Raw genomic sequence first — 23,357 nt, 5'->3', positions numbered from 1 at the left:
GGCGGCCCGGGGGGCGCCGAGCGCCGGGCTCCGGGCGGGCTCCCCCGCGCCGCCGCCCGCGAGGGGCCCCCCCCGATCCCCGCCGGCCCCGCGCGCCCGCCGCCGCGCCCCCCGCCCTGTCGGCTCTTACCCGCATTCACCTCCATGGTGCCCTCGGGGAGGCCCGAGGCCGTCCGTCCGCAGAGCGGGCAGCGCCCCCGCCGCCGCCTCAGCGCTGCGCCGCCCCGGGCCGCCGCCGGCGGTGGTCGCGGGGCGCCCTCATGGGCGGGGCGCGCGGGGGCCCGCAGCCGGGCCCCGGGGCCGGAGAGCGGGCTCGGGGAGAGCGCGCGGCGGCGGGCGGCGCTCCTCGCCGGCCCCGACAACAAAGCGGCGGCGCGGCGGCTTCCTGCAGCCAGCGCACCGCGGCGGCGAGGGCGGCTGACGGGAGGGCAGCAGCGACCATGTGACCCGCGCACACACCCTCCCCCGCCCGCGGCCGGCCGCTGCGGCGACTCCGCCCTCCCGCCCGCCCCGCCCGCAGCCGGCGCCCGCGGCCACCGCGCCTCCGGGTTTCCCGCCCGGCCCGGGGTGCCCAGCCCTGCCCCCCGTCCCTCGGTGACACCTCGGGTCACCCCCCATGGTGACCTAGACCTCCCCCGCCACCTGGTGACACCTCGGGTCACCCCCCATGGTGACCTAGCACCCCCTCCCCCTATCTAGTGACACCTCGGGTCGCCTCTGATGGTTACCTAGCACCCCCTCCCCCACCACCTAGTGACACCCTGGGTCACCTTCGATGGTTACCTAGCACCCCCCTCGCCGCCACTTAGTGACACCCTGGGTCTTCTCTGATGATCACCTAGGACCGCCAGGTGGTGTGGAGCAGACCCGCTTTTCAGGACCCAGGCTGGGCAGACTGCTGACCGCCCCAGGGGTCGGCGCTCACGCTGATAGCTCTGCCCGAATCTCTTTCCTCTGCAGCGCTCCGTGACTTCATCCAGTCCAAGAGCTCAGACACGGTTGTGTTTTGAATCTGAGCTCCCGGCGCCTGCATCCAGTAGCCCGTTTCATTATGCCACCTTGATGTCCTTTGGGCAGCTCAAATTTGAGCTGTAGGCAGGCGCCGGTCAAAAGAAAGAAACTGGAAATAAATGACATGTGTGCTGAGGTATGAAGAGGGAAGTGCGCTGATGTCTGCAATTGAAGTGAACTGCGAAAGTAAGGAACTCCCTGGCGATCCAGTGGCTGAGACTCTGGGCTACCAATGTAGGGAGTCCAGGTTCATCCCTGATCAGGGAGATAAATCTGGTATGGTACAGCTAAAGATCCCATGTGCTGCAACTAAGACCCAGGGCAGCCTAAAAAAATTAATATTTTTAATAAAAAATAAAATGTTTTTAAAGTAAGATGGGCTGAATAATGTGGATAGAAATGCAGTAACATGGCACTCGTAGATGTCATATGTGGGTATTCACAACTGGTAAAAGTCTTCCCCAGTTGCTCTTTGAAAATGTTCTGTGTACAGTGTTGAGGAAACAGTGATGTGTGAGACATCCCTTCTCCCTCCACCACCCCATGAGCACACACACCACCCCATCTTAATTTTCACATTTTGGTAAATTTCCCAGTCCCTGAAGCCAACAAGTCAAGTTTCTCTTTTCCCTCCTTGTCCCTCGGTCCATTTCTCTTACTGCCTTTTATACCCCCATTCAGTCCATTAAGAGATCTGAGCTATTCTGTTGCCATTGCTGTTTAATCGATAAATCATGTCGTTCAGTCATGTCCGACTCTTTGCAACCCCATAGACTGTAGCCCACCATGCTCCTCTGTCTATGGGATTCTCCGGGTCAGAATACCAGAGTAGGTTGCCATTCCCTCCTCCAGGGGATCTTCCCTACCCAGGGATCGAATTCCTGTCTCCTGCATTGGCAGGCGGATTCATTACCAGTAAACCACCTGGGAAGCCCTCTGTGGTATTCTACCTTCAGTTTTAATACTTCTCACCATCAGCATAGATATTACTCTGCATCAAACCACCATTATCTCTTGCCTGGGCTACTGTAATAGTTTCCTAACAGAGGAATGACTCCTGTATCCACCTACAACCACTTCTCCCCAGTTAGAGTGTTATTTTTTTATGTAAATGAGATCTAAGTACTCTGCTCAGAACCCTTCAATAGCTTCCTATTGCTTTTTTTTTTTAATCCAGTGCCTTAAGCGGCCCTGCAAAGCCCTGCACAAACTCTGAGCCCCCTCCCTAGCACTCTACACAGCTCTCTACACAAGGGGGTCCTCTTTCCTTCCCTACCTCAGGGCTTTATCACCCTCTGTGATGCTGGAGCAAGACTTCTCCAGGCTACACTTTGTAGCTTGCTTTTTCATTTTCTGAATCAACCACCATCTGCTTCTGCATGGGTAAAATTAAGCTGACACAAACAGTGCAGAAGGCAGAAATCACAAAGAGGACACCACTCTGACAGGTCCTGCTGGATGTTCCCTCAGTGTCCTCAGGACATCAGCTCCAGAACCTCTGTTGTTTTTGTTTCCCTAAGTCGTGTCTGCCTCTGTGACCCCATGGACTGTAGCCCGCCAGGCTCCTCTGTCCATGGGATTCTCCAGGCAAGAATACTGGAGCGGGTTGTCATGCCCCCCTCCAGGGGATCTTCCTGACCCAGGGACTGAACCCGCATCCCTTATGTCTCCTGCATTGGCAGGTGGAATCTTCACCTCCAGTGGGAACCCTAATATAAGCTGTGGACTTCGGATGTGTCGATATAGGTTCGCCAGTGGTAACAAATGTACCCCTGTGCTGTGGGATGTTGATAGTGGGGGAGGATGTGGGTGTGTCGGGGGACAGAACGTCTACGGGAACTCTGTACTCGTCATTCAACGTTGCTGTGAACCTGCAACTGCTCTAAACAGTAGAGTATATTTTAAAGAGAGAGGGATGAATGGAGAAAGCAGCGGTGACATCCATACACTATCATGTGTTGAATAGATAGCTGGTGAGAAGTTGCTATGCAACAGGGAGCCCCGCCTGATGCTCTGTGGTGACCAGAGGGGCGGGGTGCAGGAGGGGAGGGAAGCTCTACAGGGAGGATGGCTGATTGTGGTTGTTGTAGGCAGAAACCAACATAACATTGTAAAGCAATTTTCTTCCAGTTTAAAAAAAACAATAATAAAGAAGATGCTACCAGTTAAGTTGGAAAAGAATGGAAATAGGCCCTCTCTTCCACGATAATGCCTATGAAATAACATCTGTATCTTCAAGCCTACCATCTCTTAAAGGCCGCCTCCATCCTGAGCGGCTTGGTGGTTAACTGTCAGGGACTGCAAAGCTATAGATAGCCCTGGTGGGTCACAGCCACACCACTGGCCCCTGGAATCGCGTGGGGCTCCTCAGAGCCAGAGGAGGGACGGAGCAGCGCCCCGGGTGATGGTCCCCAGAGTTCCAGAGCTGCCTCGGATATCGCCTTTTGCTGCTGTGGTTCTAAGGAGCCTCCGTGCTTAACCCTATGGAGCCTGTGACTCAGTCCACAGGAATTCCCAGACTGTTAAGAGTGGGCTTCTACCTACTCCTCCTTTCTCTTTCCTCTGACAAAAATAATCACTTTCTTGAACGAAGTGACTGTGTCTTCAAACGTCATCTGTTAAAAGACGCAGATTTCCTGAGAAAATCACCTCATCAACCCTTATATTCCACTGACACCGAGGCCCTGGGAAACTGCACACAGGACCGTTCAGTCTGGATGCAGATGAAGGAGAGGGGGCCTAAATCGGCTTCCCTGGAGGCTCCGAGGCAAAGAACCCACCTGCCAAAGCTGAAGAGGCAGGTTCGACTGGGAAGATCCCCTGGAGAAGGAAATGGCAGCCCCTCCAGTATTCTTGCCTGGAGAATCCCATGGGCAGAGGAGCCTGGTGGGCTACAGTCCATGGGGTCACAAAAGAGTCAGTCTCGACTTAGTGACTAAATAGCAACAAGCCTAACGTTGGAGTCCTCTAACCCCAAACTCAGCACGACAGGCCAAGGAGGGCCCTTCTGTGAGGACCTGGGGGCAGGAGAGACATGAGGAGACAGGGGAAGGAAACAAGATGAAGTTTCCTAACCGTTAAGGCCAGTTAGAAACGTCTGATGTTCTTCCTCATTTTCAACTGTTCTAATGAACGCTGCTGGTTCCCAACACCTCAGTGACTTTCCACTGTGGCTTTGCCTGCCCTGTGCCCTCGACCAGCGGTTCTCAAACATTTTCATCTCAGAATCCCTTAGTGTGTGTTAGTGGCTCAGTCATGTCCGACTCTTTGTGACCTGTGGACTGTGCCCCACCAGGATCCTTGTCCACGGGATCCTCCAGGCAAGCACACTGGAGTGGGTTGCCATTTCCTCTACACTCTTAAATTATTGAAAACAACAGAGCACTTTTTCACGGACTATACTTGTCCATCCACCTATTAGAAATGAAAACAGAGAAATGTTTAAAACCCAAGCACACAGCACATAAGTCACAGAACAGCGACATCATTACATGTCAACAGACAACTTTGGCGGTTTCCTCTGCTCACAGCAAATTGCAGTTGCTATTCAACCTCACGATAGCTGTAATGTAATTTCTTGAGGCTTTTTTTTTTCTTTACTGCTCTCGTCACAGCACTAGCTTCTAGAATCATCGCCCAATCATGCCTCTATTGTAAACAAAAATTTTTGTATACTTATTTTTTAACTAGAAGCATAATTTAATTATACATAAATAATAAATATTTCAGCTTAATGACCAATGATGACTTACATAGGTATCAGTTCAGTTCAATTGCTCAGTTGTGTCCGACTCTTTGCGACCCCATGGACTGCAGCACACCAGGCTTCCCTGTCCATCACCAACTCCCGGAGTTTACTCAAACTCAAGTCCATTGAGTCAGTGATGCCATCCAACCATCTCATTCTCTGTCGTCCCCTTCTCCTCCTGCCTTCAATCTTTCCCAGCATCAGGGTCTTTTCAAATGAGTCAGCTCTTCACATCAGCTGGCCAAAGTATTGGAGTTTCGGCTTCAGCATCAGTCCTTCCAATGAACATTCAGGACTGATTTCCTTTAAGATGGACTGTTAGGATCTCCTTGCAGTCCAAGGGACTCTCAAGAGTCTTCTCCAACACCACAGTTCAAAAGCACCAATTCTTCTGCACTCAGCTTTCTTTATAGTCCAACTCTCACATCCATACATGACCACTGGAAAAACCATAGCCTTGACTAGAACAGACCTTTGTTGGCAAAGTAATCCCTCTGCTTTTTAATATGCTGTCTAGGTTGGTCATAACCTTTTCTTCCAAGGAGTAAGTGTCTTTTAATTTCATGGCTGCAGTCACCTGGAGCCCAAAAAAGTAAAGTCAGCCACTGTTTCCACTGTTTCCCCATCTATCTGCCATGAAGTGACAGGACCGGATGCCATGATCTTTGTTTTCTGAATGTTGAGCTTGAAGCCAACTTTTTCACTCTCCTCTTTCACTCTCATCAAGAGGCTCTTTAGTTCTTCTTCACTTTCTGCCATAAGGGTGGTGTCATATGCATATCTGAGGTTATTGATATTTCTCCCAGCAATCTTGATTCCAGCTTGTGCTTCCTCCAGCCCAGCATTTCTCATAATGTACTCTGCATATAAGTTAAATAAACAGGGTGACAATATACAACCTTGACGTACTCCTTTTCCAATTTGGAACCAGTCTGTTGTTCCATGTCCAGTTCTAACTGTTGCTTCCTGACCTGCATACAGGTTTCTCAAGAGGCAGGTCAAGGTGGTCTAGTATTCCCATCTCTTTCAGAATTTTCCACAGTTTATTGTGATCCACGCAGTCAAAGGCTTTGGCATAGTCAATAAAGCAGAAATAGATGTTTTTCTGGAACTCTCTTGCTTTTTCGGTGATCCAGCAGATATTGGCAATTTGATCTCTGGTTCCTCTGCCTTTTCTAAAACCAGCTTGAACATCTGGAAGTTCACAGTTCACGTATTGTTGAAGCCTGGCTTGGAGAATTTTGAGCATTACTAGGTATCATCACTATGTAAATCATGTCTTCTCATTTTATATCTCCATGAAATATTCAGTTAAACACATTACAATATTCCATCTGTGCATAGAAAAAAATCACTCAAGCTGAATTAATCCATTGACACCAAGATGAGTGAAGTGTTTATGCACAATCCTAAAAAAGAGGTGCACACCCAACACCGTCCAATGCAGTAACGATATCTTATGAGATGCAATAAAGCAAAATACAGTCAAGTATTTGACTAACAAAACAGTCAAGTTTGTGTTGAACAGAAAGGTACTCTATGCTGTTCCAGTGTCTAAATTTAAGTTAGTTAAAATAAAATATAAAATTCAGTCCCTTGGTGTCACTAGCTATGTTTCGAGGGTCAAAAGCCACATGTAATTCATGGTAACCATATCCATCATTACAGTTTTAGAGACTTTCTTATTCTTCCTGAGTCACTGTGAGGAATTATTATTCTAGGAATTTGTCTATGATGTCTGTTTTCAAATTTATTTAAATTTATTTGTTTTCAAATTTAAAGTTGTTCAATTATTTATCTTTTAATCCTCCATCATTTTGTAGGTTCTCATTCCTAATTTTGTGTATTTGTGCTCCCCCCCCCATTAGTCCTACTCGAAGCGTATCTCCTTAACGGGCTTTTTCAAAGGCTCAATTTGGGGCTTTATTGATTCACTATATGGTGTTTGTCTTCCATTCTACTCTGATTTCTGCTCTTTGTTTTGGTCGCCCTCCTTCTGTTCTATTGTCATCTGCTTTTTCTAACTTCTTAGTTTGGACCTGTATCTTGTTAGAGGCTTCCCAGATGGCTCCATGAGTAAAGAGTGCCCCTGCAATTCAGGAGATTCAGGAGACGCTGGTTTGATTCCTGGGTCAGAAGATCCCCTGGAGCAGGGCATGCATCTTGTTAAGTTTGCTTTGCTTGGCCAGAGCCTGTCTTGTTAGTGGCTAAGGACCTCTCCCCCCCCGCCCCCCCACTGATAATGCTTTAATTCATCCTTTCCTCCTCCAGGGAGTATTCTGATTACTACCGCAGTGCAAGAAAGCCCCTCAGAACCTAGTGGTTTTAAACCGAGCAATCACTTCATGACCTTGGATGGTTCCTGTGGGTCAGGACTTGCGGGGAGGGCCTCCTGGCTGGGCGTTTCCGGCTCAGGGTCAGTCATTCGTGAGGATCAGACAGTGGGCAGGGCCTGAGGAGCCGGCCCCCTGCGGCCCAGCCCAGCCTCTCTCTCCGGGGTTACTGGGCTCTGGCACAAGTGCTTCAGGGGACAGGGCAAAAGGTACATCACCTGTTCTGTCCAAGCCTCAGAAGTCAGGCAGCACCAATTTTGCTGCATTTTTAGTGACAAAGTCAGGAGCACACCCAGATTTGAAGGACCAGCACACACACTCCACCTCTTCATAAGGGGACCGTCAGGTCCTGGTGTGAGCAGCAGGTGGGATGGAAACTATTGTGCAGCTGTCGCTGTTCAAACAGAGCAGGGACACACACAGTCCGCCCTGACTCGAGGACCGTGTGCCAAGCGCCGTCTTGAAGACACTGTGCTTCCCAAGGCGAACGCATCCACAGCCTCCGCCTGGCAGCACTGTCTAAGGCTCAGTATCAAGAGAAAGAAGTGAATCAGGTAACACGTGGGCATGGAAAGGCTCCCACTGCAAATAATGGCTCCGTTTTTGAGGTTAGATCCCACAGGACCCAACGAAGACCCCGTAGGCCACAACTGAGACCTGACACATTTATTTGTACTTATTTACAAATAAATAAATAAATATTTAACAAAATAATGTCTGATGGCATTGGAATGGGAGAGCTCCCTCAGGGAAGACCCTAGTAGGAAAAAAACGCAACCTACACATAATGGGTCTAATCTATCCAACGTCACAGACAAATCCAAGCCCATCCTCAACAGCAGCCATCTGGCCAGGAGGCCTCACTGAATCCAGTCAGAAAATATCTGTGTCATCAAGACACCCTAGTTGTGTTTTGTTAAGCACTCCACTGATTTAATAACACACGAAACAGATTTTTAAAAAATAAGAAAAAGTTGCATGACAGTTCAATAAATAAAAATGCCCAATCATCTTCAATACTATCATAGCTTGAAAAGAAAAAAACTACAGTGAGGGAGTGGGGGAGGAATGGATTGGGCGTTCAGGGTTAGTAGATATGAACTATTACATATAGAATGGATAAACAACAAGGTATAGTACACGGAACTGTGTTCAATATCATAATGGAAGAGAGTATAAAAAATGTATATATGCATAAAACTGAGTCACTTTGCCGTACAGCAGACATGAGCACGACATTGTCAATCAACTATACTTCGGTAAAAAATAAAAAATAACAGAAAAATAACCTACAATAATTTTTTCTGGGGTGGGGGTGAAGAAAGCAAAAACATCAGGTACAAAATATATCTCTAGGGCTTCCGTGGTGGCTCGGTGGTGAAGAATCCACCTGCTAATGCAGGAGACACGGGTTTGCTCCCTGATCTGGGAAGAGCTCACATGCCGCAGAGCAACTAAACCCATGCGCCGCAACTACTGAGCCTGCGCTCTAGCGCCCGGGAACTACCACTGAGCCCGCCTGGCAACCAGGAAGAAGGGCAGCACCCCAGCCCCTCTCCAGTTACTGGATCGGGGGCCACCTGCTAACAACGGCTCCCGGTGACTCGCGCGCTCAGTGAAGCTGGGGAAGCCAGCCGTCTGCTACAGGAAGCAGACTTCGCAGCAGAAGCGCTCTCTGTAGGGACGGGGTCGACAGCCTTCTAAGTCCCCGGTGATCCCCGCCTCCTGGTATTTACCCCCTTGTGTAAGCCAACCTCCCCGTCCAGTAGTGTGAACTGGTCGGAGTGACTTGCTTCTAAAAATAGAATACGGCGGGAATTCCCTGGAGGTCCAGTGGTTAAGCCTTCTTCCAATGCAGGGGGTGCGGGTCTAATCCTTGGTTGGAGAGCTAAGATCCTACATTCCTCACGCCCCAAAAAACTGAAACATGACATGGAAACAAGATTGCAACAAATTTAATAAGGCCTTTTAAAATGGTCCATATTAAAAAAAAAATCTTAAAAATAAAAATAGAATACGGAGGAGGGATAAGTTGGGAATTTGGGGTTAACATACAAACACTACTATATAGAAAATAGATAGCCAACCTACTATATATAGCACAAGGAACTCTGCTCAATAATCTGTAATAACAAAAATGGGAAAAGAAACTTAAAAAAAACAGGAGACACATGTGTATGTGTAACTGAATCACTTTGTTGTACGCCCGACACGAACACGGCATTGTAAATCAACTGAACTTCACCATAAAATAACAATAAAAAGCAAGAATAGAATATGACAAAGCGATGGATGCCGCTGCTGAGGTTCTGTTATACAGGACTGAGTCGTACCTTTCTCACACTCTCTCCAGCTCTTCTTACCTGCTCACCCCAGTCAATGGTTAGCTATGTTAGGAGCTGCCCTGTGGAGAGACTCCTGTGGTCAAGAACTTGCTGGCGGAACAACAGCCAACAAGGACTGGATCCTGCCAACGAGCCGTGTGTGAGGTCAGAGCGGATCTCTCCCCCAGCTGTGCCTGGAGTTGGCTTCAGCCACACCCAGCACCTTGATTCCAGCCCGTGGAGACCCTGAGGAAGAGAACCCTGCTAAGCTGCATGCAGATGTCTGACCTGCAGAAATGGGAGATAATAAATGTTGTCATTTAAGCTGGTAAGTCTTGTGGTAATTGGTGACTCAGCAGTTGATGACTATGACTAATAAAGGGGGCAATCAGCAGATCAGGACACTGAAAATTCATACATGTCCAAATTCCCCTGACGTCACAGGGACCTAAGAGATCGATAGATAAACACACTCCTCCCAGTAGAGCCAACAGGCTTCCCTGGTGGCGCTAGTGGTAAAGAACCTGCCCGCCAATCCAGGAGATGTAAGAGACAGTGGTCCCATCCCTGGGTCGGGAAGATCCCCCAGAGAAGGGAACGGCAGCCCACTCCAGTATTCTCGCCTGGAGAAGCCCATGGACGGGGGATCCTGGAGGGCTACAGTCCGCGGGGTGGCAAAGAGGCGGACCCGACTGGACGCACACAGTGTGAGCACAGAGCCAACAGCTGGGAATTTCCAAAGGAGACCTTGGCGTCCACGGTGAGTGTGAAACTAGAAACAGTGGGGCTGCTTCAGCATTTGCAGGAGGGAAGCAGTAGGTCCCACTCAGGTCCCAGCCTCCAGTGCCGCTCCCGAGAGCTTCCCAGCACGCACGCACGCACGCACACACACACACACACACACACACACCCCTCCAATCAGCTTTCTAATGCTTCACTCAGATATAAACAGAGAACAGTGCATCACTAGACTTTTGAGGGAAGAGGCTATCATATGGAAAGGAAATAGAAACTAAGACCAATACAAGAAACAAGAAAGGTCCTTTTTATTATAGGAGAGATAAGAGAAGATAGAGCATGCGTGAACTAGGATGCTACAAAAAGGGAGCACAGAGAAAGCAAGAATTCTTGAGTGTTAAAGACAATATACAAAATAAAAATTTATTGGAAAAATTAGAAAGCAAAGAAACAATTACGCAGAACAGAAACACAAAAAATGGACGTTACAAGCAGTTTTTTGTAAAAAAAAATCCTTAAAGATTAATCCCGGAGGAACTTCTCTGACTGTCCAGTGGTTGAGACTTCACTTTCCAGGGCAAGAGTTTTGTCCCTGGGTGGGGAGCCAAGATCCCAAATGCCTCACAGCCAAAAAACCAAAACATGAATCAGAGCAATATTGTAATAAATTAAATAAAGACTTTAAAATAGTCCACATCATTTGGCAGAAACCAACACAATATTGTAAAGGAATTATCCTTCAATTAAAAAAAAAATCTTAAAAAAAAGATTAATCCAGGAGATGTAGTAGGAGTTCTGGAAAGAAAAGGATCAAAGAAATAATTCCAGAGAATTTTCCTGGGATTAAATGAAAGAGTTTCCAGATTAGAATACTCACAGATGATGCTGCCCAGGTAATGAAAAAAAAATTAACTTCAAGGCACCTCATGGTGAAATTTCAAAACATCAGGGACAAAAAAAGAATAACAAAAAACATCCAGAAAGATCAGATCACGTGCAATATGATCACATAGGAATCAGACTGTCATGAGACTTCTCAGCAGTGGCGCCAAACGCCTGAGGAATGCCTTCCAATTTTTGAAATAAAAATGCATTACCCCAAAACTCAACTGAACCATCAGTCAAGTGCAAGGATAGGGTAAAGATAATTTAAGACAGGCAAACTTTCCAAAAACTTCCCTTTGATACATCTTCTCTAGAAGGTTACTAAGGAGATGTAACATAGATTAGGAGGATGGAGGGAAGAGAAGTGTATTGTGTGTGTGTTGGGGGGTGGGGGGAATAGACCCAGACATCTCAGGGAACAGGAGGAAGAAATGTGTGTGATAGAGAAGTGTTATTGATTTAAATCTCATCTTTACAGAAAAAAAAAAAAACTGTACAAACTTTGTGGCCAACTGAATAGAAAGTCAATAGATAATGCCTAAAACTTGTGAGTAAAAGAAATAGCATTATAAGGATACCATTTAGAAATACTAACCCTAACCCTAACCCTAACCCTAAGCTAGAAAGAAAAACACCAATACAGTATACTAATGCATATATATGGAATTTGAAAGATGGTAACGATAACCCTATATGCGAGACAGAATAAGAGACACAGATGCATAGAACAGTCTTATGGACTCTGATGGAGAAGGTGAGGGTGGGACGTTCTGGGAGAATAGCATTGAAACATGTATATTATCATATGTGAAACAGAACACCATTCCATGTTCGATGCATGAGACAAGGGCTCAGGGCCGGGGCAATGGGATGACCCAGAGGGATGGGATGGGGAGGGAGGTGGGAGGGGGGTTCAGGATGGGGAACACATGTAAACCCATAGCTGATTCATGTCAGTGTATGGCAAAAACCACTACAATATTGTAAAGTAATTAGCCCCCAACTAAAATAAAAAATAAAAAAAAAGAAAAGAAATACTAAAGGAGATACTGAAAGGCTGAAAGCTGGGGACTGAAGGATGGGGAGGATATGGCAGGGTACTCCTGTTATTTATCATAAGCCAGGTAGGGCCATGTGATTTCTTAAACTAGGTGAATTCATTAGTTTGATGAAAACAAAGGTTTTTTTAAAAACAACTTTCATTAGCAGATGTAAACTATTATATACAGAGTGTGAACGACAGGTCCCACTGAATAGCGCAGGGAACTCTGTTCAGTATCTTATGATGGACCGTAATGGAGAAGAAAAAAAAAAAAAAGATGTCTTTTTCATTATAGGGGACTGGAACGCAAAAGTAGGAAGTCAAGAAACACCTGGCGTAACAGGCAAGTTTGGCCTTGGAGTACAGAATGAAGAAGGGCAAAGGCTAATAGAGTTTTGCCATGAGAACACACTGGTAATAGCAAACACCCTATTCCAACAACACAAGAGAAGACTCTACACGTGGACATCACCAGATGGTCAACACCGAAATCAGACTGATTATATTCTTTGCAGCCAAAGATGGAGAGGCTCTATACAGTCAGCAAAAACAAGACTGGGAGCAGACTGTGGCTCGGATCATGAACTGCTTATTGCCAAATTCAGACTTAAATTGAAGAAAGTAGGGAAAACCACTAGACCATTCAGATATGACCTAGGTCAAATCCCTTATGAGTATACAGTGGAAGTGACAAACAGATTTAAGGGACTAGAGCTGATAGACAGAGTGCCTGATGAACTATGGACAGAGGTTCGTGACATTGTACAGGAGACAGGGATCAACAAAATCCCCATGGAAAAGAAATGCAAAAAAGCAAAATGGCTGTCTGAGGAGGCCTTACAGATAGCTTGGAAGAGAAGAGAAGGGAAAAGCAAAGGAGAAAAGGAAAGATATTCCCATCTGAATGCAGAGTTCCAAAGAATAGCAAGGAGAGATAAGAAAGCCTTCCTCAGCGATCAGTGCAAAGAAATAGAGGAAAACAACAGATTGGGAAAGACTAGAGACCTCTTCAAGAAAATTAGAGATACCAATGGAACATTTCATGCAAAGATGGGCTCGATAAAGGACAGAAATGGTATGGACCTAACAGAAGCAGAAGATATTAAGAAGAGGTGGCAAGAATACACAGAAGAACTGTACAAAAAAGATTTTCACGACCCAGATAATCATGATGGTGTGATCACTCACCTAGAGCCAGACATCCTGGAATGTGAAGTCAAGTGGGCCTTAGAAAGCATCACTACGAACAAAGCTAGTGGAGGTGATGGAATTCCAGTTGAGCTATTTCAAATCCTTAAAGGTGATGCTGTGAAAGTGCTGCACTCAATATGCCAGCAAATTTGGAAAACTCAGCAGTGGCCACAGGACTGGAAAAGGTCAGTCTTTGTTCCAATCCCAAAGAAAAGCAATGCCAAAGAATGCTCAAACTACCGCACAATTGCACTCATCTCACATGCTAGTAAAGTAATGCTCAAAATTCTCCAAGCCAGGCTTCAGCAATACGTGAACCGTGAACTTCCAGATGTTTAAGCTGGTTTTAGAAAAGGTAGAGGAACCAGAGATCAAATTGCCAATATCCGCTGGATCATCGAAAAAGCAAGAGAGTTCCAGAAAAACATCTATTTCTGCTTTATTGACTATGCCAAAGCCTTTGACTGTGTGGATCACAATAAACTGTGGAAAATTCTGAAAGAGATGGGCATACCAGACCATCTGACCTGTCTCTTGAGAAACCTGTATGCAGGTCAGGAAGCAACAGTTAGAACTGGACATGGAACAACAGACTGGTTCCAAATAGGAAAAGGAGTACGTCAAGGCTGTATATTGTCACCCTGCTTATTTAACTTCTATGCAGAGTACATCATGAGAAACGCTGGGCTGGAAGAAACACAAGCTGGAATCAAGATTGCCGGGAGAAATATCAATAACCTCAGATATGCGGATGACACCACCCTTATGGCAGAAAGTGAAGAAGAACTAAAGAGCCTCTTGATGAAGGTGAAAGAGGAGAGTGAAAAAGTTGGCTTAAAGCTCAACGTTCAGAAAACTAAGATCATGGCATCTGGTCCCATCACTTCATGGGAAATAGATGGGGAAACAGTGGAAACAGTGTCAGACTTAATTTTTGGGGGCTCCAAAATCACTGCTGATGGTGACTGCAGCCATGAAATTAAAAGACGCTTACTCCTTGGAAGGAAGGTTATGACCAACCTAGATAGCATATTTAAAAGCAGAGACATTACTTTGCCAACAAAAGTACGTCTAGTCAAGGCTATGGTTTTTCCAGTGGTCATGTATGGATGTGAGAGTTGGACGGTGAAGAAAGCTGAGCGCCGAAGAATTGGTGCTTTTGAACTGTGGTGTTGGAGAAGACTCTTGAGAGTCCCTTGGACTGCAAGGAGATCCAATCAATCCATCCTAAAAGAGATCAATCCTGGGTGTTCATTGGAAGGTCTGATGTTGAAGCTGAAACTCCAATACCTTGGGCACCTCATGCGAAGGGTTTACTCATTGGAAAAGACCCTAATGCTGGGTAGGATTGGGGGCGGGAGGAGAAGGGGATGACAGAGGATGAGATGGTTGGATGGCATCACCGACTCGATGGACATGGGTTTGGGTAGACTCCGGGAGTTGGTGATGGACAGAGAGGCCTGGCGTGCTGCAATTCATGGGGTCGCAAAGAGTCGGACACCACTGAGTGACTGAACTGAACTGAATGGAGAAGAGTATGAAAAAGGATGAATATGTGTGTATGACTGAGTCACTTTGCTGTACAGCAGTAATTAATACAACACTGTGAATCAACTACACCACTTAAAACAAACTGACAAAAAATTGTCCAATTCCCCTTCCAAGATCTTGGAAGATTGTGGTGTTTAAGGGGAATTGGACAATTTTTTGAGTTGCTTTCTCTCTGTTTCCATTTGTGGTCAGGGTATCACTGGTGAAAATCAGTCTCTGTCTTCCAAATTGAAAGAATAAAGAATCCTTGGCCCTAAACTCCATTTCTGGCACTCAATCCTAGGGAAATTATTCTAAAAACAGAAAAATCTTTTATTACTATATATTACTATTTATATTACTATGTTATATAGTATATGATATATATATACTATTTAGTATATATGAAATAATATATTACTATATAATAATGCCGACAAATGTCCATATAGTCAAAGCTATGGCTTTCCCAATAGTCATGTATGGATGTGACAGCTGGACTATAAAGAAAGCTGAGCACCAAAGAACTGATGCTTTTGAACTGTGGTGTTGGAGAAGACTCTTGAGAGTCCCCTGGACTGCAAGGAGATCCAACCAGTCCATCCTAAAGGAGATCAGTCCTGGGTGTTCATTGGAAGGACTGATGCTGAAGCTGAAACTCCAATACTTTGGCCACCTGATGAGAAGAGCCAGCTCATTTGAAAAGACCCTGATGCTGGGAAAGATTGAAGTCAGGAGGAGAAGGGGACGACAGAGGATGAGATGGTTGGATGGCATCACCGACTCAATGGACTTGAATTTGAGTAAACTCCGGGAGTTGGTGATGGACAGGGAGGCCTGGCGTGCTGCGGTTCATGGGGTCACAGAGAGTCAGACATGACTGAGCGACTGAACTGAACTGAACATAAAAAAGATTGGGAGAATATATCAAAAGATTTACAATAGTTTTGTTTCAATGATGATATTATGGACAATTTTTTCTTTTTACTTTGTATATTTTCAAAAATGTTTCAAAATTTGTATTAGTACTATAACAAAAAATATTTGAAAATATAAATTAAAATCAATTTTTATATTTTTAAAACTTTGGAGCTTACCATTTTGATTTTTCCAGGTTAGCCTTAAAACCTATGGGAGTTAAAAAAAATTCATTGAAGTACAGTTGATTTGCAATGTTGTGTTCGTTTCAGGTGTACAGCAAAGTGTTTCAGTTATACATACACATGTATCCATTCTTTTTAAGATTCTTTTCCCATATAGGTCATTACAGAGTATTGAGTAGAGTTCACTGTGCTCTACAGGAAGTCATTTTTAGTTGTCTGCTTTATTTATAGTACTAAAACCTATGGGGTTTTAAAAAAGTTTTCTTGGAGTATAGTTGATTCACTATGTTGTATTAGTTCCAGGTGTACAGAAAATGATTCAGTTATACATATACATATATCCACTCTTAAGGAATTACTTTCCCATATAGGCCATAAGTGAGTAATGAGTAGAATTCCCTGTACTACACAGCAGATTCCTATTAGTTATCTATCTTATATATAGCAGTGTGTATATGTCCATCCCAATCTGCCAAGTCATCCCTCCATCCTTGCCCCCTCTCCTTTGGGAACCATAAGTTTGTCTGCATGTCTATGAGTCTGTCCGTGTTCTGTAAATAAGTTCATCTGTATCATTTACTTTAGATTCCACATAAGAGCAACATTTTCCTCTGTGTGACTCACTTCACCCAGCACGATCCATAGGATTTCTTAATGGCAGTCACTTCAAACCCATAGAGAGCTGATTCCTTGACAAGCTTATGAATACATTGTAGTCAAAATTATCCTGACACTGATAAATTTTCAGCAGGAAAGTATTAACTGGAGAAATCTATTAGGCCAACTTGATTTGAATAATTTATTGCTGAACTAATCAATAATTGACCAGTTTTGTGTATGGTGAAGTTAAGCTATTTCAAATAGTTCCCATTTTCACTTTGGTTTGCTGGAACTGTTTTCATAAAAATCAAATTTCTCCCTCAAAATCTTAAAAGAGGTGATTCATTGATTATTTTTTTTCCCAATCAGAGCTTCAACTATTAAGATGTCTATCGATGACTTATTTTGCCCATCTGCCTTATCAAATTTTGCAGATTTTCAATTTGCCAAGATTTAATTCCGTTATTTTTGAGTCAACGACAAATCTAGTTTAGTTTTAGCCGTTGTCAGTTTTATTTTATAGTCATCATGAATTTTTTTTTAGCCTATTGGTTTGTATTTTTTAAAATTCTAGGGAATTCCCTGGCAGTCCAGTGGTTAGGACTCCTTGCTTCCACTGCAGGGGGCAAGGGTTTGATCCCTGGCCAGGAAACTAAGATCCCATATGCCATGGAGCATGGCCAAAATGTTAAAAATAAAAATTAAAAAAATACCTCGCCTTCCCCTCTCTCTGACTTCCGGCTTCCCTGGCCCCCTTTCCTCATCGCCAACCTCCCAAGCTCATTCCCAACTCAGGGCATTTACACCTGCTGTTCCTTCTGCCTGGAATACCTGTCCCTCAGATCATCATAAGCTGACGCCTGTCCTCCACTGGGTATCTCAACGTCCTCTCCTGGAGAAAGGCCCGATTTCTATTTAATTCCACCCTTGCTGCACAATTCTTGTCACTGTGAAACTATTTCTCTTAGTAGTGAGAGTGTTAGTCACTCAATCATGTCCGACTCTGTGCGACCCCATGGATGTAGCCCGCCAGGCTCCTCTGTCCATGGGATTCTCCAGGCAAGAATACTGGAGTGGATTGCCATTCCCTTCTCCAGAGGATCTTTCCGGCCCAGGGATCGAACCTAGGTCTCCTGCATTGCAGGCAGATTCTTTACTGTCTGAGCTACAGGGAAGATCCATTTCTCTTATTTACCTGTGTATTATCTCCACTACTGAAATACGGAATACACGGGAGCAGGGACTTATCCATCTTGTTCACTGGTGCATTTCATTCTTCTGACACATGTGTATTCCTCAATACATTTTTTTTTCGTAATAAATACTTGTGGAATGGACAAATGAATGGTGTATAGAAAGACCAGTAACGGAAGGAGGAACAAATGTCATGGAAGAGTCAGAAATGCCATCACTAAAGAGGTGTCTTGTCATTGAAGGATGAGGAGAAATTTAGAAGGTGGGGACAGGCAGTTCAGAAGGAGACCTAGTGCGTGAACAGAGATGAGAGAAAGGAACACGAGATCTGGGAAGGTAAAGTCTGTGCAGATGCGTCTAAACGAGAAAGAAGGGAGAGCTTTACTGAGCATTGAGACAGCCATATGGTTGAAGCTTAAATGGTTTCATTACTGCCTGATAGAGACACGGCAGCAAGCAGAACAATGCACCCAAAGGCACGCTGAACTGTGCCGTGATTCCCCAGAAACTGTGAGCATCTTACAGCTCACGATAGCGGCAATTAAGCTTGCAGATGGCATTCAAGTTGCATATCAGCTGACCTTAAACCTAAGAGGTTAGCCTGGGTTATTATGCAGGTGGGCCAGTGTAATCACCAGGATTCTTTAAATGAGGAATTACCGGGCAGGCTGAGAGAGACCTGGCTGGCCATTGCTGGCTTTGAAGATGGAAGAGAACCACCGATGAGGAATGGGGGCAATCTCTGGAAGCTGGAAAGGACAAAAAAATTCTTCCCCTAGATGCTCCGGAAAGAAACGCAGCCTTGCCAATACCTGGATTTTCACCTCTCAAGACCCTCTCTGGACTTCTGACCTCTGAAACTAGAAGATCATAAATTTGTGTTGTGTTATGACATTCATTGTGGTTCCTTGCTATAGAAGCAAGAGAACAAATACAGACACCAAACAGTCGCTTCATCACTGCAGTCAGATGAGGAAGGGAAAAGCGATGCTCACGGCTCATTTGAGCCTACATTCTGGTGGATGCAAAGTCTTCAGTAGCAACAGAGAAGCAGAATTCCACTACTGGAATGCTGACTTTACCCAGTTCATCTGTGCTTGCATAACCTGCAAGAACAACCTAACGGACCTGGAAATCTCAGATCACCTTTCAAGGGTCAAAAGAAAAAGTGAATGAAGAGACTGGGTGGGGTCCTTGGGGGCCGTCAGCACCGTTTAACCTTACAGTTTCCCCAAGATTTAGAAATCACCTATTACCTGCATCCCTTAAGCAATCTTTTATCAATTTTTGTCTATAAAATCTATCAACATTAGATAGTAAGTCTTCTGATAGTCTGAGGTTTTTTTTTTCTTTTAAACAAGAGAACAAGAGTGGATGCTTTCATTGAAAGAAGAGGGAGGGATACAATCTCTGAAAAGTGTTTTATTCTCTCAGGAAGATGGGCAAACTGTGACTGATCACCATTTTGCACTGATTCTTGCAGAGTTGGTCTTTATAGATCAGCCGGATCCCTCTCTTTTGCTTTGTAAATTGGGCTGAATTGTTCCTGCTGACAGGAGAGTGCTGGCTGCCTGCCCAGAAGGGTCCCCGCTGCAGGCTCTGTATAACCAGGCAACACACACAGCTGACCTCAGCATAAATAAAAGTTCAAGCTGGGACCTAAATTTTTAGCACATTTGCAGTATGAAAGCCAAGTAGCCAGAGGAACTGCAGCAGAATGACACCATTTTAACAACTCAAGTGACCCTTCAGTCCTTCAGAGAACCAGTATCACAAGCGTCGCTCCACGCTTGTGAATGACAGCACGGGCCACGGCTGCGGGAGGGGCAGGCGTCCTTCTCACTGCAGACCCAGGACAGAACGCAAGGATGCAATGACGCTTGCTGTTTGCTTCTCGTCTGTTGGAGTGGCTTGTCTGGAGGTGAGGAAAGGTAAAAAGATGTTTCATTTCTCTTCGTGAAAAAAGGTTTCTGCACATGAATGTGGCAGGAAGAAAGCATAGATGATACACGTGTTCCGAGTCCAAGCCCGCACTGCTTGCTGCACGACAGGCCTAATCGAGAGACAAATTATTGGGGCAGGGAAGAGCGACTTACATATGTCTTTATCTTTGTTTATTTATTTGACTGCGCCGTCTTAGTTGTGGCACTCAGAATCTTTGATCTTCATTGCAACATGCAGGGTCTCTGGTCGCAGCATGCGAACTCTTAGTTGCAGCATGTGGGGCCTAGTTCCCTGACCAGGGATCGAACCCTGGCCCCCTGCATTGGGAGCTTGGAGTCTTAGCCACTGGACCACCAGGGAAATCCCCGAGGGATAGTGACTTTATTCGGAAAGCCAGCCGACAGAGAAGATGGTAGACTCATGCCCACAAAGAACCATCTTTCCTGAGTTAGAATTCAGGGTCCTTCTATACTAAAAGGGAAGCGAGTAAAGTCAAACATTTCCTGGTTCTATCAGCCTCTAGAGGGAACGTGTTAAATTTTTCTGCCCTACAGTCATTCACAGATGGGCCTGGTTAGGATGTTTCCTGTGAGTTAAACAAAGGTATTCTAGCTTTGTGCTCATTGCCTGGGAGGCAGGATTCCCAGAGAGGGGCCTCCATGTATAATTTAACTTTATAAGCAGCACCTCTTTAGTGATTAACTTGTAGCGAAAGCAGTGGAAAGGTTCAAGGAAAAGAAATGGTCCAATACGGAGTCATATTTGTGCGTCCTTTTTGCACACACACAAATACAAACCCTCCGCATTTCTTCTGGGCTAATAGAAAGTTCTGGTCATTACTTTACCTTTTCTTGAACTAATTTTAAAAACCTCTCTTAACCTCTGTCCGTTCAACTATTGATGTCACTGAAAAAAAAGAAGGAAACCTCTCTTAAGCATGTTAATAAATATTATATAAATAGGTAAAATTTGAAGTATTGCTTAACAGAAAACAAGAGTATTTTGTGGTGTGAAACTGAAAATATTCTATTTTAGAATGTCTAGTATTTGTTATTATATTCATTACTGTGGCAGTCTACTAAATTTTCCTTCTTCAAATTAATGACCTGTGCTAGAAGAAGAGGTGAAAAAACAGGAGAAAACATCTTAAATTAGATGTTAGAATTTGAACAGCATGTTTGTATATCTTTATGTCCATTTTTAAAAAATCCATAAGCATACATATTTTAAACAATTTGCTAGCTTGCAAAAACATTTAATCATGTTCTTTGCTACACAATATAGTAACTACTCTTTGAAAGACACTATATTTAAAAAAGGCAAGCCACAGACCAGGAGAAAATATTCATAATACATATTATCTAGGGAAGGACTTGTATCAAGGATATACAAAGAGCTCTTCCAACTCAACAATAAAAAGACAAACAACTCCATAAAAAAAAGGCAAAAGATTTGAGCATTCAAAGACACATGAATGCCAAATGGACTCATTAATATATGCTCAGTAGCATTAAGGAAACAGATGGAAACAGGATGTTCTCCTAGTGCTAAGGGTGAGTCACAGCATCCTCGGGATCTGTTGGAGAAAGAGAGATATCCAAACACATTTGGGGCTCCGTTAGGAAGGAAGAGTCGGGGAAAGGATAAGACCCGGCAGTGTCCCCGTACTTGCCAAGTTCACAGTCTAGTCGGTGGTAAAGTCTACAATCTTACTTCATAATCAGTCACCACCTCCACAAACATGACACCCGACTTCCTCATAAAGAGGTAGACGAAAAGCATGCTATCTTTTTTCTGAACTCCTCTGACTTTTTAGAATGAAATTATCTTTATTATAAGCAGTTATATGGATCGCCTGCTATGTTCCATGTTCTAGGTGGAGGTCCATTTTGCTTGTGCTATGCTCAGTGGCGTCCGACTCTTTGTCATCCCAGGGACTACAGACTGCCAGGCTGCCCTGTTGATGGAATTTTCCAGGCAAGAATACTGGAGTGGGTTGCCGTTTCTTCCTCCAGGGGATCTTCCTGACCCAGGGATCGAACCCCCAGCTCCTGAACTGGCAGGCAGATTCTTTACCCCGGGATACCTGGGAGGCCCATCGGTCCACGCCTCTGTATGTATGGCATGAGCACACACGTAAACTCTGTATCCCCTCTCCTTTTATAACGCGTATTGAGCTTCGTAGTGGACAAAAGAGACAGGACGCCTGAAGACACCAGGCTGAAAGCCTCTGGGGGTGGAGGGTGGCCAGACAGACAATAAATAAGTAAAACAAAGAGGATGTCAGGCATGCATGCTGAGGGGGAGAATAAAGAGAGGAGAGGAAAGGGAAGCCAAGGGGCAGGGTGAGGGGGTTTATACCTAAAGGGCCTCGCTGAGAAGGTGATGAAAAAGCAAAGACCTGGAGAAGGTGAGGGCGAGTCATGTGTGCGTTTGAAGGAGGAGAGTTCCAGGTGAAGAGAAGACTGCACGACCACTGCAAAGACCCTAAGCTGGAGCGTGTGTCATCGAATCTGAGGAGCAGCAAGGAGGCCAGGAGGCTCAGTGGTGAAGAATTTCCACCTGCCAGTGCAGGAGACACAAGAGACATGGGTTCAATCCCTGGGCTGGAAGACCCCCTGAGGAAGGAAATGGCAACCCACTCCAGTATTCTTGCCTGGGAACTTCCATGGACAGAGGAGCCTGGCAGGCTACCCTCCATGGGGTCACAAAAGAGTTGGACACGACTTAGCGACTAAACACACACACACACGAGGAGGCCAGGCCCCAGAACAACACACACACACACACACACACACACACACACACACACATGAGGAGGCCAGGCCCCAGAACAACACACACACACACACACACACACGAGGAGGCCAGGCCCCAGAGGCAGGAGCAAGGGAGAATGCGGTGAGAAATCAGGCCAGGGAGGTGACTGCGCCCCAGGTCACTGTCGGAGCGGCTCTCAAAGAGAGTCGGCCCTCCATCTCAGGGCTGTTTTTTTTTTAGTTAAAAAAATTTCCTGGCCACACCATGTAGCATGCAGTTCCCATGGAATCCCATGGATCCCAACAGGAGCCAAGCCTTGCCCCCTGGAGTGGAAGCCTGGAGTCTCAACCACCAGACCTCCAGGGGAGTCCCATCCCAGGGGCACTTTGAAAATTGGTGGGGCTGTTTCTGACTGTGCCGTGATGACAAAGATGCTCCTGGTATTTTATGCGGAGGGGCCAGGGAAGACAGAAGCCCTGCCGATGTGTGGGACAGTCTCATTCCTCGGGGAACTGTTTTGTGTTTAACACCTTTCAAATATCTTGCTACGTTATTAGAGGGGAAAGACAAATCAATTTTGTTATATTTAAAATTTTTTTATTGGAGTGCAGTTGATTTACAGTGTTGTATACAGCGAAGTGATTCAGTTACGCACACACATACCCACTGGTTCCTAGATCCTTCTCCCACACAGGCCGTTATGGAGCGTTGAGCAGACGTCCCTGTGCCGCACAGTAGGTCTGCATTGGTTATCTGTTGTGTATGTAGTAGTGTGTGCGTGTCAATCCCAGTCTCCCAATTTACCCCTCCCCCGTTTGTCCCCTGGTCACCACGAGATTGTTTTCTACATCTGTGACTCTGTTTCTGTTTTGTAGATAAGTTGAAAAATCTGTTTTATTATATGAGCCTGGAACTTAACTTCATTTCACTTATAAACACAAACCCGCTTTTTGC

General features: G+C 45.3%; 1 protein-coding gene and 1 long non-coding RNA gene across 3 annotated transcripts in view; one reads left to right on the top strand and one right to left on the bottom strand.

The window, feature by feature from the left end:
* The window catches only part of NR1D2 (nuclear receptor subfamily 1 group D member 2), a 29,681-nt gene extending 29,280 nt beyond the window's left edge, over window positions 1–401 (bottom strand). Inside the window, exon 1 of one of the 2 annotated variants that reach the window (XM_081521005.1) lies at window positions 131–401. In XM_081521005.1, coding sequence (XP_081377131.1) covers window positions 131–146 — 16 coding nt within the window. In that variant the 5' untranslated portion in view covers window positions 147–401. The remainder of the gene's footprint in view (window positions 1–130) is intronic. The other variant, XM_081521007.1, reaches the window with a different exon arrangement.
* Window positions 402–8,728: 8,327 nt separating this feature from the next.
* LOC145517826 (uncharacterized) lies at window positions 8,729–9,745 on the top strand. Its single transcript, XR_014062363.1, has 2 exons — window positions 8,729–8,820; window positions 9,446–9,745. It is a non-coding gene; the product is annotated as an uncharacterized LOC145517826 (long non-coding RNA).
* The last annotated feature ends 13,612 nt before the right edge of the window (window positions 9,746–23,357 follow it).

The sequence above is a fragment of the Giraffa tippelskirchi genome, chromosome 8 (genome assembly GCF_054371585.1).
Source record: "Giraffa tippelskirchi isolate mGirTip1 chromosome 8, T2T-mGirTip1v1.2.pri, whole genome shotgun sequence".
Taxonomy (NCBI): Eukaryota; Metazoa; Chordata; class Mammalia; order Artiodactyla; family Giraffidae; genus Giraffa; species Giraffa tippelskirchi.
This window is presented reverse-complemented; position numbering and strand designations above follow the sequence as displayed.